The 18919-nt window shown below is 42.6% G+C and overlaps 2 protein-coding genes across 7 annotated transcripts in view; one reads left to right on the top strand and one right to left on the bottom strand.

The window, feature by feature from the left end:
- The window catches only part of ABHD13 (abhydrolase domain containing 13), a 17110-nt gene extending 8778 nt beyond the window's left edge, over window positions 1-8332 (bottom strand). Inside the window, exons 1-2 of one of the 4 annotated variants that reach the window (XM_042471522.1) lie at window positions 8196-8332; window positions 3942-4047 (exon numbers count right to left, since the gene is read on the bottom strand). The gene's annotated coding sequence lies outside the window, so the exon portion shown is untranslated. Of the gene's footprint in view, window positions 1-3941; window positions 4048-8089 lie in introns of all 4 variants that reach the window. The other 3 variants (XM_042471540.1, XM_042471532.1, XM_042471549.1) reach the window with 3 other exon arrangements.
- A 128-nt stretch (window positions 8333-8460) lies between these two features.
- On the top strand, window positions 8461-17433 carry LIG4 (DNA ligase 4). 3 transcript variants are annotated; one of them, XM_042471200.1, is made up of 2 exons: window positions 8461-8531; window positions 13737-17433. In XM_042471200.1, exon 2 carries the CDS (start codon window positions 13754-13756, stop codon window positions 16487-16489), a length of 2736 nt encoding a protein of 911 aa, XP_042327134.1. In that variant the 5' UTR covers window positions 8461-8531; window positions 13737-13753; the 3' UTR covers window positions 16490-17433. The 3 variants fall into 3 exon arrangements, with proteins under 3 accessions (XP_042327134.1, XP_042327144.1, XP_042327126.1); XM_042471210.1 differs by having other exon boundaries at window positions 8520-8568; XM_042471192.1 differs by lacking the exon at window positions 8461-8531 and adding an exon at window positions 8798-9006.
- The last annotated feature ends 1486 nt before the right edge of the window (window positions 17434-18919 follow it).

The raw sequence follows: 18919 nt of genomic DNA, 5'->3' as shown, positions 1-18919 counted from the left end.
TATTTCTCTCTCTCTCTCTCTCATTTTTTATTTTTATTTACCCCAGGCCTTTGCTGAGGCCTTCAAAGCCTGCCTTGCATGCAGGCAGTGCCCTGGCCTACTATAGGCCAAGTTTAGGGGGCCTGATGCCCACAAACGCCGGCTTCCAAAGGGCTCTGGAGGGCTTTGGAAGCCGGCAGCCAGGGAGGCACCCCTGCGCCAGCTTCCAAAGGGCTCTGCAGGGCTTTGGAAACTGGCAGGACAACCAGGTAAGTGCTCTTACCGGCGTACAAGACGTCCCCCCAACTTTTGACCCCGTTTTAGAGGGTCAGAAAGTAGTCTTGTACACTGGAAAATACGGTATTAGGAGTATATATTAAATTTAAAGCTTGTCCTACATTTTAAGGAAAGCATTTCAATCTTGGAGAATTGGGGGGGGGACTGTACAAAGGCTGGAAACCACCAAACAGCATTGTCACAGGGAAGCCACAAGAGAAGACTGGGACTGCAAGCAAGATTCAGACTGACTGGTGTCTCAATCAGATTCAGCTGAGTGATCTGATTCTAGATTCAGGCCAAGAGCCTCAGGTTCCCCAATCTTGCCTTGGAGTTCCCAATCTATCTATTCACTAATCTTGCAACCGAGTAGGCCAACAGTAGTATTAAAAAAATCTGTTTCCCCTCTGTCCTTAGAAAGAAAAAGTAGGAGAGGATGCAGCCCTTTTCTCTTTATTAAGCTGCAAAGGACCTCAATATTCACTGCCCCTCCTGCCAAAATTAGTGAAGGTGATGTCCTTTTCTATACTGGGTACTTGGTGGGATCTCTCTCTCTCTCTCTCTCTCTCTTTTTTTAAGTGCTTTGGGACACATTCCTTTCAACAAACTGAAATATCAGAAGAGGAAAAAGTAAGTCCATCTGTGGAAAAAAGAAAAAAAGTGCAACATAGCCTGTCCAACTTGTACAGAACTACTATTACTCTTATAACTTGAAATCTTTATCATTTCAAAAACTGTCTACTGCTGTAATGTCCTATAAGAGAAAGCTCATTGTAGGTTGCATACTAAAGGAAGATCGATTGCCAAAAGCATTCTGCACCATGTTATACGTGGCTGCACTTTACGTGGATTCCAGCATACACTGGAAGCCATGCTGGAAAAAAAATGCTGACATGCCCTGGAAGAAGTAATGGGGCATGCACCCGTGGCACACACCCCGAGCTGCACCATAGGCACGAGCCCCATTACTTCTAATGGGACTGGAGCATGAGCGTTTTTTCCCTTATGTGGGGTGTGTGTGTCCGGAACGTATCCCCCGCATAAGGGAAGGGCCGACTGTACTCCACAGTCTATATTGGACTCCAACAGATTTATGGGTATAGGAAAGAAACTGAAATGATTCCAATAGTAACATTAAAGCTGCGGTGGGAACTGTGCAGCTCTTGGGGGGGTTCATTGGTACCTTCGGTTCATTAGGGCTTTTTCTTTGGTAACCCCCCCCCCCCCCAGATTATTAAACTGAATTGTTCTCAATGCAAAATTTAAATGCCCCTCAAATGCTGTCAGGAGTGATAGCGATGTTGCTCCTAGTTGCCCAAAAATGGTGGCCACTGCCATTTAGGTCTCTGAAAATAGCCCTCTGAACTACAGAGCATTCCCACTCCTGTACTAAAGTACAGTTTGATACCATGTGTCTAAGCTTAAAAGTAAGCCAAACCTTGGACTCTGGCATACAGGAAAGAAACTCCCCCCGCCCCTATCTTCCTACATTTTTAGGATACTCCTGGCAATGTTTGGCTTCCGTTTTACAGAATGCCAGGTTGGTGTTAGGTACAAATTTAGAGATGTGTCTTAAAATAAATTCCGATTAAACAAGACAACTTTACTACCCATGCTTTGAAGTTAACTTGCTTAGAAGCTGACCACAAATCATTCTGAACCACTATATCTAACTCACAGAGTCCTAGCATGGGATTCTATGGTGTGGAAAGGATGTACTGCTCAAGTTCATCTCCTGGCTCCAGAGAACAGGACGTCAGAGTATGTGAGGGTGGCTTTGCCCAAGCGTTCAGCACCTTGTGAACAAAGTACAGGGATGGGTATTTGGTGCTGACATCCTCACATTGGACCTCAGAAGGCTGCATACACACACACAGTGCCTGCCTCCCGATCTTTAAAAAAGTGATGGCTGAAAATTGCATAACTTTATGAAACTTAGCTAAGTTTCATAAGTGGTGCTAAGGAATCCTGTTAGTGAATTGTGAAAAAGCAAGAGTGTCCTGATGTACATCGGGCTTTACTGACATGCATCAGCACTCCCCAGTGTGTGTCCCAATGTGCAATGCTGGCTCTCCCACATAGTAGTGTAACAGTATCCCCTTGCTGAAGATGAACATTTGAAAACTGCTCAGTTCTATTTCCCACAGATATAAATCTACTTATGAAGACATAAGCTCCCAAGAGAATTCCTGCCTATATTTTATTTCAAGGGGGGGGGGGGAGAAGGTTAGCCATGTTTTTACACTCCTCATCTGATTTAGGAAACGCCTTTTTAAAAGCAGGAAATAAGCTGGAAGGGAGGCAAAACAAAGGCAAAACTACTCCCACATTGGGGCATGCTAAATACTAAAATTCATTTTTGCAACGTAACAAAAAAATAAAAATAAAATAAAAATAAAAAAAATAGTGAGCCTCACTTTGGCTTAGAATTAATATGTGCAACATCCCAGTTTCTTGACTACAAAATTTCTTGAGTAAATAATTAGTCTCCCTAATTTACTGTATAATATTCCTAGTAATAGGGAGTTGCTTAGAAACACTAAACACAGTGCTGGAGAACTGCGTCAGGAGCCCTGCTACATTCTATGGGGTCAAAACTAAAATTGCATGAATGCAGTGTCAATCACCCACTGCTTCAATATATTCTGGGAGTGAAAACTGAGAAGACATATCTGAAATCTCATTCCATCTGGCTATTAACAATTCGAAATTTTCCAAATGGTTTAGATTATATAAATTGGACCATCAGATGGCTGTTTACCTAGGGAATCTTACATTTCTAAAGCTTAGACAGGCTTTTACAGCTCTTCGCTTTCAAACAATCCCCTCAGCCATGATTAATGGCAGATATTCACATACACCTAAGGATTCCCATTTATGTATTTGTGGAGCCCCAGAAATCGAGGATTTGCCTCATTATTTGTTTTCCTGCTCACTATATACTGGTCCAAGAACTAAATTTATGGGATCTATTCTGTCCAATTTACAGTCTAATACCATTTCCGAAAAGATTTATTATCTCTTGTCTGATATTGATTCTAAGGTAACTTATAAAGTTTCACTGTTTGCCTCAGCAGCAATCAAAATTCGGGCAAGGGTAATAGCAGACACTGCAGTTGATTGTCAGGGGGATGACCTTATCTGAATTGTGAAGTTGTTTTTTTTAAATGTTTTTAACGATTGTTAGGTGGATGATCTTATCTAAACCTTGAAGTGGTTTTTTTAACCTTGTCTTATTTAACTGACTGGAAGTATATTATGTATTAAATTTGGATGTTATTTGATGGAATATTTTATAATTCTGAATTGCTGTCATTGGTTTTATATTTTATCATGCGAATGGCCTTTGGCTTAAGCATTAATAAAGATTGATTGACATCTTAACCATTTCAGAAATAAATTTAGAATTGCTGATAGTAATACCAAGAATGAAAAATGCTTCAATTCACTCCAATAATGTTGTAATTACAGTATCATCAAGTATCAAAAAAGTATTTAATTATGATTATCATATGAAGGAAACATACAAAACCTTTGAGATACCATATTGTTTTTCAGAATTGATTTTACTTATGAATACACTCATTAGCAATTTAATTTAAGGTATATTAATTTGCTGCTGCCTGGGCAAACTTCCTGGAAGTATATATTAATATAAAAAGAACAGGCATTAGGTGTAGTCGTACCTAAGAATCGAGTTCTTGAAGGAAGAATCTCTTACAAAAGCCATCTCTTTTCCACTTTAGATCAGGAACTGTCTATAAGAAAGAATTCCCACTGGATTTAGTAGAGCTAGGACAAGGAAAAAAGAAAAGAAATTCAAACAATACATATTTAAAATACTGAAGCAATTTTTTGAAAAAGCCACTGTTATATTTCCCAAACCAGCATGTTAAGTGACATGAGAAGCACTTTTGTCAGCAATTTTGAAATTGAGCATTGAAAAACTTATTACTGACAGGGACATAGCCAGGATTTTGGGAAGGAGGGATCCAGATTAAGTGCCACCATTTTGAGAGGCTAGGAGCCCCCCCAGACACAAAATGTAGGGAAAATGTAGGACATGATGCATGACAAAATGTAGGACAAATTGTAGGACATTCAAAAATGGAAAACACACCCAACTAAAAGCCAAAAACATTAATAAAAAACAATATAAATTCGTATTTCTCAGTCATGCTCAAAATGGAGAACATTTTGACATTCTTCCTGGATAGGAGGTTGGGTTACAGTTTTGTGTGTTAGACTAGGAGGAACTTCCTGAGAGTAAGGGCTGTTCAACAATGGAACACACTCCTTCCTTGGAGTGCAGCGGAGTCTCCTTCTTTGGAGGTCTTTAAGCAGAGGCTGGATGGCCATCTGTCAATGGGGATGTTTTGATTGAGAGTTCCTGCATGGCAGAATAAAGGGATTGGACTGGGTGGCCCTTGCAGTCTCTTCCAACTCTACGATTCTATGACTCTGGAGACCAGGATTCGATGAAAATCTGATTCTCTCCAACAGAGAAGGCTAAATATCTTACATGGGGCACATGTCAATGACATGGCTCATGCACCATGTCCAAATGGTGCGGCACACAAAGAACATCACAGTGCTTGTCACACTCTCTCAGCCTTAAGGGAAGGTGAAGGCAAATCCCTTCTGAACAAATCTTCCAAGAAAACCATTGGGCAAGTCACACTCTCTCAGCCTCAGAGGATGACAAAGTCAAACCCTCTCTGAACAAACCTCCCAAGAAAACCTCTTGATGGTGCACACTTGCACACACCCAAGTCACCAAAGGAGGACTCTCTGAACAAACCAAGAAAACCCACTAGGCAAGTAAGTCACACACTCTCAGCCTCAAGGAAAGGCTGGCAAAGGCACACTCTGAACAAACCAAGAAGACCCACTAGGCAAGTAAGTCACACACTCTCAGGCTCAAGGAAAGACTGGCAAAGGCACACTCTCTAAACAAACCAGGATGTTTTGAATTCATCCTGGGCAGAAATGTAGGACGTGTCCGGGGATAAAGGATGACGTCTGGTCACCCTGGTAAAATGGAGGATGTTTTGACATTGCTCCTGGGCAGGGCTGAAATGTGTGCCATATCCTGGATAAAGGAGGACGTGTGTCATCCTACCAAAAATGGAAGACATTTTTACATTCATCCAGGCCAGAAGGTTGAAACATAGGACACGTCCTAGAAAAGGAAGACATCTGCTCATCTTACAAAAAATGAGGACTTTTGAAATTCCTTCTGGGCAGAAGTGTGAAATATAGGATGTGTCCTATAGCCATGAGCCAGAAAAGAGCCAACCTTGATATCTGGACCCCAGAACATACTCTAACTCCCAGAATTCCATAGCAATGAGCTAGAAAAGAGTTAAATCGCTGCCAAACCTGGTTATTTCTTTAGTGTGGATGCAGCCTGATGCAGCCTCTCGTCCCTCCCTCCCTCTCCTCCAGGGCTTCCTCCTCAGGCCCAGCAAAAGGGGCGGCAGTTGCGCTCCTCCTGGCTTTGCTAGGGCTGGGAGGACAGAAAAAAGTGCTTGTTGGAGTGTGCGCATCCACGTGCGTAGCCCCAAACAAACGCCAGGGCGCCACTTCTGCTCCTCCTGAAGCCTAAGGAGAGCAAGTGGTGCCCTGCTGGTGTTTGCTTGGGGCTGCATGCGTGCACGCACGCGCTCCAACAAACGCCCCTTTCTCTCCTCCTGCTGAAGGGGGGGGCCCGGCCCCCAGAACCCCCCCCCCCTTGGCTACGTCCCTGTTACTGAGCATTGAAACCACAGCAACATGCCTTTTCAATTGGCTGTTTTTGGACCATGCTAGATGCACTATAGGAGACTCATGATCAGGTGCCCTAATATATTTCTCTAACTAAACAACAGGCACAGCATCCATCTAAACTAGGGATACATGCAGTGATGGAGCAATAAATCAGCCACCACTGACTATTGTATTCCAAAGAATTCTGCCTCTGATCCAACAAGAGTTGTTATTATTATTATTATTATTTGTATCCCGCTCTTTTCCCAGGACTTTTCCCAGGGTTGTCATTGTTATTCTTACCCCTCCCAAAATGTGTTTAGCCCCCCATTAACTCCAGCCATCATGCTGCCTTCAGGTGGAATGAAATGCAGCCCAACACATCTGGAGGAAAATATACTGGGAAAGGCTGAATCTGTCTATAGTAATATAAAAATGTCAGTAGCTTGTTGATACTTGAGACAACACATTTATCATCAAAATCAATACACACAAATCAGATTATAGCCTTTTCCACTCACTACTGTACCAGGAAAATACCTATTTCTTTTATTACTTTTTCACAGGTTGCAATATTCAAAGAGCCAGAAGAATTCGCAAGCACTACTTTTCACAAGCTCGTTTTACAAGCTATTACACTACGTTTTTAGGTCAAACAATAGAGAGAACAACAGTGAAGCTTCTAGAATTATCCTTTTCTGCTGTTACCATGTTCTGTAGACCAAGGCAACAGTGGGCAGACTTCAGGCTTCTGGAATCCATTTTGGGGTTTTATGAAAACATACTAAATATATACAAAACCATGTCTCAAGAGGTAACCCACTTCCCAAGTGGGATACATACTAATCTACACCTGAATTTTCAATAGTTCTGGGATTCTAATATCTCACTCGACAAAGGATCAAGCAGTGAAGAAAGACCTGGCCAAAAGTGACCAATTAGTCATCCTGTTTTAAATAAAAGGAATACTGAGGCTGAGAAATGAGAAATTTACTCCGCTATCCTCATTAAATTCTCAAGCCCATAGAAATGTATTGCAAACTAATCTACCACTGGATTCTGATCTACATTCTACCTGCCTCCAGGTGAAGGTATTATGCATTTATCAATGACTTGGATGACAGAATTATGGGTATACTTATCAAATTTGCAAATGACACCAAATTAGGAGGTGTAGCTAATACCCCAGAGGACAGGATCAAAATTCAGAATAACCTTAATAGATTATAAAGCTGGGCCAAAGCTAACAAAATTAATTTCAATACAGAGAAATGTAAGGTACTGCACTTAGGGCAGAAAAATGAAATGCACAGATATAGGATGGGGGACACCTGGCTTAAGGAGACAACATGTGAAAGGGATCTAGGAGTCCAAGTAGACCACAAGTTGAACATGAGTCAACAGTGTGATGCGGCCACTAACAAGGCCAATGCGATTTTAGGCTGCATCAATAGAAGTATAGTGTCTAGATCAAGGGAAGTAATAGTGCCACTATATTCTGCTTTGGTCAGGCCCCACCTAGAATATTGTGTCCAGTTCTGGGCGCCACAATTCAAAAAGGACATTGAGAAACTGGAGGATGTCCAATGGAAGGCAACCAAAATGGTGACAGTCTGGAAACCAGGAACGACTAAGGGAGCTGGGGATGCTTAGCCTGGAGAAGAGAAGGTTAAGAGGTGATATGATAGCCCTATTTAAATACTTGAAGGGAGGTCATATTGAGCAGGACCCGGAGCAATGGATGCAAGCTCCAGGAGAAGAGATTCCACCTCAACATTAGGAAGAACTTCCTGACAGTAAGGGCTGTTGGACAGCCGAACAGCCTCCTTCCTCGGAGTGTAGTGGAGTCTCCTTCTTTGGAAGCCTTTAAGCAGAGGCTGGATGGCCATCTGTCGGGGATGCTTTGATTGAGAGTTCCTGCATGGCAGAATGAGGTTGGACTGGATGACCCTTGCGGTCTCTTCCAACTCTATGATTCCATTATTTTATTATATTCTAAGCCTCCTTCAGATTAGCAGGACTTGTTTCCAAGTATAGTCGGCCATGCAGATTTGCAGGTTTAACTTTTGCAGATTTGATTATTCACCGATTTGAGGGCTGGGGTGGAGCACGCCCTGCACTCAGCCAGATCAGGGCAGGGGACTACCACGGGGAGAACAGCCTGCTCCTCCTCTTCCTCTCGGCTCGCCTACCTCCACCAGAGACACACAGAAGCACCGACTTCATTTCCTCGCTCCGTCCGTCCTTCCTTCTTCCCACTCAGGCCTGGCAGCACTACCGTCAAGTCCCACTTCCGGGAAGGTCATGGAGCGGCCCTGACAAAAGCTTCCGGGACAAAAAGGGCGAAGGGGCGGAGGCTAACTGCCTCGGCCGCGTGGCAGCCTATGAGAAGGCGGGTCGCGATGACGTCACCACGCGCAAGGCATGGAGGAGGGAGAGGGAGTGGGCGGGGCTTCGCGGACGTTCTACTTGTACTCTCGGGGGGCGGGGTGAGTGAAGGAGTTCTCCGCTTTCCATCCGAGAGAACGGTGAGGAAGGGGAGGGGAGGAGTTCCCTGTTTCCATGGTAACTCCTGAGCTCCCGGGGGAGGGGGCGCTGCACTGCAGCAATAATCCACTTCGTCGCGGCGTTAACTGCCCTGGCTCAAAGCTATTGAGTTTCTGGACACTGTCGTTTGTTGTGGCTCCCAGCGCTCTTTCTGACCGAGGAGGCTCCATGTGCCTCACAAAACTACACTTCCCAGCATTCCCTAGCTAGCTTTGATCCAGGGCAGTTAAAAGAGGTCTCAAACCGGGTTATTATCTGCAGTGTGGACCCAAGTGTCTTATGTTTCTTAGCACCGTTTCGAGAGTGAAAGCCCTGCAAGTGTATCCTCACAGCGGGAAAACCGCCCTTTTTCCGTCAATTTTTAATTGATTTTGCTGCCTTTCTGTACTGCTAATAAAGATCTGAGGAAGTAGACCTTAGTCTAGGAAAGCTCCTGCTGGCCCCTTCTTTCTCTCAGTGAGTCTCAAAGGGCTGAAAGAACTCTCTGCAGACTGATTCCACAGACTTAATGTACATCTGAGGAAGTAGACATAGATCTAGGAGAGCTATCATGCTGCCCCTTCTTTCTCCCAGTGAGTCTCAAAGGGGCCGCAAGATCTCCCTACAGGTTGATTCAGACTAACATGGCTCTATCTTTGAGTTTTATAATCTGGCATTTTTGACATGAGGAAACTGCAAAGGAAGAAGAGGGGAGCAGCGGGTGATAGACAACTCAGCAGCCTGTGGTTCTTCCTGTTAATCCAGTCAGTGGCGTGTTTGGGAAGCTAGATTCGTTGTATTAACTCCTTTGTTTATTGTACTTATACCCCACTCTTTAGAAATGCTCTCAGAGCAGCTTACGAATTTTTTAACTAGACAGTTCCCTGCCCTGAGGCTGACAGTCTAAAAAAGACATGACCCAAAAGGAGAAGGGAAGGGGATGAAGTCCAGCAGATGCTGCCAGTGCTTCTCCCTCTCCGAGGCCAAGATGGTGGTGGCAGTTAAAATGGAGGGAGGGCCTTTTTCCTGCACCTGGGCTAGGCATAGTAGAGCTGTAGGAGTAACTGAGTTTGTGGCCCACCTTTTGCTTTTCGCTTAATTACACTGCCCTAGGAAAATGGCCAATACATGAGATCCATTCCCTTTGTAATTGGTGTGAAGGGCAAACTGTTGTAGCTTGTTGTTTTCAGGATCTCTCAGCAAAAGAGTTTTCAGATTATTGTAGTTCTGTTATACTACACTTCATTGTATCACAAAGATCCCTCTTTGATATGTTGAAGCGTAGTGTAATAGACCTAAGATAATTTCTCTGGTACTGAGCTGAGTGTGAAATAGGCCATAATGGCTTGGATTCTGGCCAGTTAATGTGACAGTGCCTTCCAGTTGTCATCCCTCTCCAAAAATTTCAAGCATAATCTAGCCCCTGAAATCATTATCATTCTTGCCTTGACTATTTATGATGCTTCATAGGATCATAGAGTTGGAAGAGACTGCAAGGGCCATCCAGCCCAACCTCATTCTGCCATGCAGGAACTCTCAATCAAAGCATCCCCTGTGACAGAGGGCCATCCAGCCTCTGCTTAAAGGCCTTCAAAGAAGGAGACTCCACCACTTTCCACGGAAGGAGTCTGGTCCACTGTCGAACAGCCCTTACTGTCAGAAACTGTGCTATTTTATAGGATTTTGGACGTCACCTCCCAGAATCCCAGACTATAGGCCAACATGGCTGAGGCTTCTGGGAACTGAAGTCCAAAACCTCTTAAAGGGCACAGTTTGGGGTACACTGATCTAGTGGACTTAATCCCCTTCTTCACTGCCATTCCTACATCCATCTGAAGATAGAGTGTGATCTATCGGGCCTGCCTCAAGGGATAGAGCTTTCCTTCCCTGCATCCATTAGCCACCTTTCCTTCCATCACTCTCAGCAGCTGGGACCTTGAACAAAGGCTTCCAATCCCACCACTTCCTTCTCTGTTAAATCCCTTGTGCCTTGTGCTATTTAGACAATATTACCAAGTACAGTCGGCTATTATATTCCTACTTTTGTCATTGTTATATTTTCTTCTTTTGATTATCGCTTACTAAATCCTTTCCTCCCATGGCTCCACGCATCTCTCCTAACCTGATCCCTATTCAACCTCTTCCTATCTCCCAGCTTCCATTCCTCTGTTCACTCTGGAACTGTCACTCTGTTGCTCCGAAAGCAACTGCTGTCCATGATCTTTTTCTCTCTAGATCATTTAACCTTCTCGCTCTTACTGAAACCTGGCTCCCGGCCCATGATACTGCTACCTCCGCTGCCCTTTCTTTTGGCGGTCTCTCTTTCACTCACACAAGCCGCCCTGAGGGTCAAGGAGGAGGGGTCGATATACTATTGTCCAATTCCTGCCAGTTTCAAGTTCTTTCTTTCCCCCCCAGCTTTTGTTTCTCTTCATTCGATTCCCACTATATTCGATTCTTTTTTCCTTTATAGCTCCGGGTTGCTGTCATCTATCGCCCTCCTGGTTCTGCTACCCAGTTCCTATCTGACTTTGAATCTTGGCTGACGTTTTTTCTATCTGATACAGTCCCTTCTCTGATCCTAGGTGACTTTAATATTCACCTTGACAATCCCAACAGTCCTTCTTCATCTCGCCTTAGCTCCCTGTTTGCTTCTTTTGGCCTTCAGCCTCATTCTAACTCCTCAACCCATTCTTCTAGTCACTGTCTCGACCTAATTCTTGCTGCTAAGGCCTGTTACAGACAGCCCAAATAAAGCTGCTTCGAGTCACAGTGGAGGTATGGTGTTTTAATGATGCATGCGTCCTAAGAGTCCAGAAGCCACACCAAAGCCACGCTCCAGTCCTTAGGGCTGGAGCGTGGCTTTGGTGCGACTTCTGGACTCTTAGGACGCATGCACAATTGGAACACCATACCTCCACTGTGACTCGAAGCAGCTTTATTTGGGCTGTCTGTAACAGGCCTAAGTGCGTCATTTCCAACTACCTGGCATCTGATTTTCCATTGTCTGACCATCATTTAATTTCTTTTACTTATATCCCACCTCCTCGTCGTATTGTCCAGCGCCATTTCCGCAACCTTCACTCTGTTAACTCTGACCATCTCAGTAAGACTTTGAATTCATCTCTCTCTTCTCTTGATCTTGGGGACTTTGCAGATTCAGCAATGTCTTTATTTAATTCCACTCTTTCTTCAACTCTCGATAGCTTTGCTCCTGTATCTGTACGCATGTCTTCCCCTATGACTAGGCCTCAGCCCTGGCTCACTCCCACTATCAGGTTCCTCTGGTCCTGCTCTCGAGCAGCGTAGAGAGTTCATCCAGAGAGACAGGGGGAAACCCAGAGAGTTTATTAGTAGAAGGTACCAGGAGGTTAGTGGTAGGGGGCAAGTCGGGAGGAACTATTTCAGATCGAATAGTAGTGACCTTAGTGATGAAGTAGTTGGCGAAGTCAGTGGGGGGAAATGATGAGAAGACGGGGGAGAGGTAGGTTTTAGTAGTGTATTGAAGCAGGAGAACAAACGCTGCAGACGCCTCTCACTAGCGCAGATCAGCGATTTAAAATAGTTCTGTTTTGCCATAGACAGAGCGCGTGAAAAAGATAAAAGGATGAATTTATAATGAATGAAATCGGCTGGTTCTCTAGACTTTTTCCAAAGACGTTCGGCCAAAGACTCCCCACCTGGGCAGCAGGATAAATTAGGTCTGCTGTATCTCATCCTCTTCACCAGAGAAAAAAGGCAGGCCTGTAAGTGGGCTGTAGCAGCCTGCCTGTGAGAGGACCATCCTTATTAGCCTCTCTGCTTTATCTATCTTTCTGGGTGACTCAGTGGTGGGAAAGGGTCACTGCAAGTCCAGTCTTTCCTACTGTGCCAAGAAATGGTTGCCCAATGTTCTAGGTGCTGGAGAAAGCTTCCACAGACAGCTTGCCAGCACCAAAACAACCCTCTTTTGTACCATTTGATCACAGAATCATAGAGTTGGATTCAGCTCACTCCATTTTGTGGGATACCCAGAGTGCATTCAGCAGGTTCATGTAGGGCAGCAGTCTAAAGTTTCAGATATTTTTCTGCTTTACCAAGTGAAGGCAGTACAGACTGACACTTTATGCCATCCTGTATGCACAGTAAGGGCTGAACATCCACACACTTGTAGCCCTTGCCATGCTGCTTGGCCGCCATCATGGTGCATGCCTGTCCACATAAGGCATGCCATGATAATGCATGCTGGGCACAGTGCCCAAACAGCGCTGCACAGAAGGGCTGTCATGACACTGCACCACAGGGCTTATGACGTCCCTTCCAGGACGCAAAAAATAAACCCCTTTTCAGGCCTTTTTTTTTTCTTTTTTGCTCCTTCCAGAGGCTGCGGTATGTGGTTGCCATGGCCTCCATCTGGGGCTCAAAGGGGAGGCATTGAGCCACCCGTCTGTAGAGGCCCTGAGTGACCTTCCCTCTGGCCTCCAAGGTCACCTATATCTTCATCCTGGTGTCATAGTATGTGGGCTTTCTCAAGTTCGGGAAGTCTGTGTCAATGAAGCTGGGCCTTTATCCATGGCAGCAGAAGTATTTCTGCAGGCAGCCCCTGAGTCAAGTTAGGTTCACCTACCCTTCATTCTTCTCCTTTGTGAAGGATGTATGGTTGGCAGTGCTGGCTTCTCAAACTGAAGATACCAATGGGAATCTTTCACCTATTCCATGCTGCTTATTTTCCCAGTACGGAGAGGTTAGGAGCATTCATAGATGGGGGATTCCCACTAATCTGTCTGGCCAGTGGGGTTTCCCTGCACATCATCTCTTCCCATTGGGAGATGTATATTTCAGAGATGTACAGCTTGGGGAGGCCTCCTCAAAACTCTTGGTAGTCCAGAAGGGGAATCTCCCTGAGTTGAATTATACCCACTTTTACCTTAATAGCTCACTTTAATATTTGTATAGTCAGGGATGAATGCTACAGTCCTATGTGCTGACTTGGGATTCCTATCAAATGCAGTGAGATTTTGTTCCATCTGCATAGGTTCGGGATGCTCATGGCTTATTGTAGTAAGGCTGAATTTTTATCAGCTACTTTGAAAGAATAATAAAAATAATATTTTAAATATGGAGCTGTGCGCCTGATTCAAAGAAAAATGGAAGTAGGAAATGTTATTGCTTCAAAACAAAAGGTTAACGTGTATTTCTAATCCCTTTTAATTTTTTTTCTTTTGTAGTGAAGAAGAAAATCAATATGTCTTCTGTTCCTATTTCACATTCCCCTGCCCAGCTAACTGTGGCATCACAAGTTCCTTTTGGAGATCTCTGTTCAACATTAGAACGAATGCAGAAATGTAAATCTCGACAAGAGAAAACAAAGTATTTCAAAGATTTTTTAGATTCCTGGAGGAAATTTCATGATGCCCTTCATAAAAATGAGAAGGATGTGATAGATTCTTTTTATCCTGCAATGAGACTTATTCTTCCCCAGTTGGAAAGGGAGCGGATGGCTTATGGAATTAAAGAAACTATGCTTGCTAAGCTCTATATTGAGCTGCTAAATTTACCCAAAGATGGAAAAGATGCTTTAAAACTTCTGAATTATCGAACACCCACTAGTTCACGAGGAGATGCTGGAGACTTTGCTATGATTGCCTATTTTGTGCTGAAGCGAAGATGCCCCAAGCAAGGCCAGCTGACCATACAACAGGTGAATGATCTTTTAGATTCTGTTTCTACCAATAATGCTGCTAAAAGAAAAGATCTGATGAAAAAGAATCTTCTTCAGTTAATAACTCAGAGCTCAGCGCTTGAACAGAAATGGTTGATCAGAATGATTGTAAAGGATTTGAAACTTGGCATCAGCCAGCAAACTATATTTTCTATCTTCCATCCTGATGCTGCAGAATTGCACAGCGTTACCACGGATTTGGAGAAGGTCTGTAGACAGTTGCACCACCCCACAGTCAGTCTTAGTGATGTTTCTATTACATTATTTTCTGCCTTTAAACCAATGCTTGCTGCTATTGCCAACATAAAGCAGATTGAAAAACAAATGAACAACCAGAGTTTTTACATAGAAACCAAATTAGATGGTGAACGAATGCAGATGCACAAAGATGGAGATGTTTACAAATATTTTTCCCGAAACGGGTATGATTACACTCAGCAGTTTGGTGCTTCTCCCCTTGAAGGCTCATTGACTCCATTTATTCATAATGTTTTTGAAAGCAATGTTCAGAACTGCATATTAGATGGTGAAATGATGGCCTACAATCCCACAGCACAGACCTTCATGCAAAAAGGAAGCAGATTTGATATTAAAAGGATGGTAGATGATTCTGAATTACAGACATGCTTCTGTGTCTTTGATGTTCTAATGGTTAATGATCAAAAGTTGGGTCATGAGATGCTGAGCAAAAGATATGATGTACTAAATAAGATCTTTACACCAATACCAGGCCGAATACAGGTGATTTCTAAAACTCAAGCAAACACTCGGAAAGAAGTAGTAGATGCTCTAAATGAAGCAATAGATAACAGGGAAGAAGGCATTGTTGTAAAAGATCCTATGTCAGTATACAAGCCAGACAAACGTGGAGAAGGATGGCTGAAGATTAAACCAGAGTATGTCAGTGGACTGATGGATGAACTAGATCTCTTAGTTGTTGGGGGCTACTGGGGAAAAGGTCTCCGTGGTGGCATGATGTCACATTTTTTGTGTGCAGTTGCAGAGACTCCTCCGCCCGGTGAAAAACCATCTGTGTTCCTTTCCATCTGTCGTGTTGGTTCAGGGTACACCATGAAAGAGTTGTATGATCTTGGCTTGAAATTAGCCAAATACTGGAAACCATATCGTAAAAAGGATCCTCCCAGTAATATCCTATGCGGAACAGAGAAGCCTGAAGTCTATATTGAACCTTGTAATTCAGTCATTGTTCAGATTAAAGCAGCTGAGATTGTAAATAGTGATATGTACAAAACGGACTGCACCTTACGTTTTCCTCGCATTGAGAAAATCAGAGAAGATAAAGAATGGCACAAATGTATGACTCTTGACCTGCTAGAACAACTTAGAAGCAAAGCTTCCGGGAAGCTAGCAACTAAGCACCTTGATATAGGCAATAATGAGCCACAAGAAAAGAAACGCAAAACCATCCCAAAGGTTAAAAAAAAAATTGGTTTAATGGACCACTTCAAAGCCCCTGATCTTTCTAGTGTAAACAAAGTTTCCAGTATGTTTGAAGATGTTGAGTTTTGTGTTATGAGTGGGACAGATGGCTATTCAAAATATGAGCTGGAAAGTAAAATAGCAGAATATGGCGGCAGCTTAGTACAAAATCCAGGGCCAGATACTTACTGTGTTGTTGCAGGAACAGAGAATGTTAGGGTGAAAAATATTATTTCTTCCAATAAGCACGATGTAGTGAGAGCAGAGTGGCTTTTACAGTGTTTTCAGGCCAAAAGGTTTGTGCCCTGGCAGCCTGCTTTCATGATTCACATGTCTCCAGAAACAAAGCAACACTTTGCCTGTGAGTATGATTGCTATGGTGACAGTTACACGGCTGATGTTGACATAGCCCAGTTAAAGGAGGTCTTCTCAAGAATGAATAACTTGAAGGAAGAGCTCTCTCGGGAAGTGATTGCTGACCTAGAAGCACGTTATTTATGGGACAGCTCTTGGCCGTGTTTGTTCCGGCAGTACACCATTTACCTAGACCCTTCTGACGAAGTGAACAACTCAGGTGCCAAAATCAGTCAAACTAGACTGTCAACTAGAGCATTGATCCTTCGCTTTCATGGAGCCAAAGTACTCCCACATCTCGAGGAGGGCGTGTCTCATGTAATCAGTAAAAATGGCACAGATTTGACAAAAATAAAAGAAATCAGAAGAACATTTGAAAGGAAATTTAAAATAGTGTCTGAACAGTGGGTAAACGATTCCATAAAGGCTGGGAGGTTGCAAGATGAAAATAATTACTTGATTTAAATTATTCTAATTAATAGGAAAAGAGGTATTGAGTTAACTTCTTGGATATTTATTCAAAATAAACCTGCTAGGCTCTCATTAATTCTTAGGGTTTTTTTCTGGGTTTTTCAGGCTACGTAACCGTGCTCTCATTAATTCTTCTGAGTCCTTTTAATATTTGAAGATAATGTTGGGAAATCATACAGACATACTGCTGAAAAATAGGGTGGGGGTTATTTTTACTTTTCTGTCTCTTTTATGTAGCTGTATATTTCATAGGAAATCCAGATGTTTTACTGAAACATCCATTAATAATATTCTTCTGCTACTTAGAACCCATTCTACAAATGAGTTAATATAGAATATGTGAACCAGAGGGAGCTGATTTCCCTTAAAACCAAATGAGTCTAATAGGTTCCAGAATTATGATTTAACCTGTTTGTGAATGAGGGTGTTGTTCATTTTCTAACTTTTGTATCTAATTAAATAGATGGTATCATTCATTTTAATTTTCTTTTCTCATGATGACATGATTTTTGAATAAATAAGGAAATTACCCATGTACGAAGTATCTATCCATGTTTTACCGTACTTTGCTCTTAGGAGTTGCCAAATAATCAGAAGTGCATTCTTAGTCATACTTTAAGAAATACGGAGAACTATTGTCTTAAATCAATAGGCCAGTGTTGATTTTGTGCATATCTTTATATATACAAAATAGAACTATGAAAATAGATCTATTTCCCACTCTAATTATTTGCATTGCTGTAATAATAAAACTATGTTAACTGTATTGTAGGATAGCTCTTTGGACTTTGTACTATGGATTGCATTGTATTTTAATATACTGTATTGATTTGTGTAGCCTTTGAGAGTTTATTCCCTGTAATAACAGCAGAATTCCAAACTTCAGGCTGTAGTTTTAAATGCACCAATAAAGACATTGTGGCTATTTTCACAAGATACTTCTAGGAATCTGTTCTCAATTAGTTTAAACAGATGAGAATCAGAGTTTGTGGGTTTCAAAATACAGTAATTGCTTTTCAACAGCATGGCACTTGTGCAGGGAGATCAATTTCTTGCATTCTGTTTTCATCTGGATTTAAGTAAACATTCAGAACATAATTACCATATATACTTGACTACAAGTCGACCTCATGTATAAGTCAGGGACAGGTTTGGGGGCTAAAATTACAGGTTTTGATATGATTCATGGATAAGTCAAGGGTAAAACTTAGGGGCACATAACAAAGGATCTCTAAAGGATGAAGCAAAGGAAAACAATGCCAAAAAACTTACAGCATTCCAGTAGGCGTTAACTGTTTGTGCTCACCCTAAAGACTAGAAGGATGAGAGAGTAGAGTGCTTTCAGGACAGTTTACACTCTTCCCTTTCACCAGGAAATATTTCCTTTTATTTTAAAGAGTTAAAGTACATTGACCTGTGGATAAGTGGACTCAGATTTTATTATTATTATTTTTTTAGATTTATATATGAGTATATACAGTAAACAATTACAATAATTTTTTTAAAGTTATCTCTCAGTGAAGAGAGGAACTTGCTCAGAAGGCTTTATTTTGAATGTTTTTCAAATAGCATAATTAATGTTGAAAGCCCTGCATCTTTCTAAATATTTGCGTTTATCATTTTAGTAACAAGTGATGGTACATCTCATAAAGAATACCAGTGGCTTTTTTTGCCCATGTTTAGCTTTATATAAAAAAAAACTTGCTCAAGTAACTAATGAACATATTGTTCCTATGTTGTATCAATAGCATTGTAATTACACAGAATAAATATGTACATTAATAAGTAATAGTAATTACTAAGAAATATCTTAGTAAATTCAAAACGTAATCTCATAAGTCCAAGTCTGCTTGACACTTGCTGTTATCTGTGTGAATGAGGTACAGATCTGACAATGGGTAGATCTCCTCATAGCAAGTCTAGTGTGTGGCCCAGAGTTCTGGGGTAATGAAGGAGTTGCTCTTCTCCCTTAACTAGACATAAGAGTTAATTGGCTGATTATTTGTGATCCACCAAGACAGCCATCCTGCATCCCACGCTTCCTCTTTACACATAAAGATTGGGCTACAGAAGCATAAATGATGCTGACTCTTTCTTTCATGTGATATGTGTAGTCTTGGGGCTCATCACACACCAGACATAGGTGGGATACAGACTGCCCAAAAAGGGCGGTCTCCCATCGCCCTGGTTTGCTCCACGAGGGAGCTGCAGCGGCCAAACCACGTGACTCCATCGCGGAATAAAAAGAACCTGAAAAAAGCGGGTTCTCCTTGTGGCGCACTTGTGATGCTGCAATGCCGGGATGTGTGGACGCTAGGCATCTGTCACATCAAAATGGCGGCGCCCATGTAGACAGGGTGCCGCCATTTTTTGCTCCCAGTATGGACTAGAGTTAGCCTAGTATGTACTAGGGTTAGGGAGCAT

This window comes from Sceloporus undulatus, chromosome 1 (genome assembly GCF_019175285.1).
Source record: "Sceloporus undulatus isolate JIND9_A2432 ecotype Alabama chromosome 1, SceUnd_v1.1, whole genome shotgun sequence".
NCBI lineage: Eukaryota > Metazoa > Chordata > Lepidosauria > Squamata > Phrynosomatidae > Sceloporus > Sceloporus undulatus.
The sequence above is the reverse complement of the archived record's forward strand: the minus strand, read 5'-3'. Positions and strand labels throughout refer to the sequence as shown.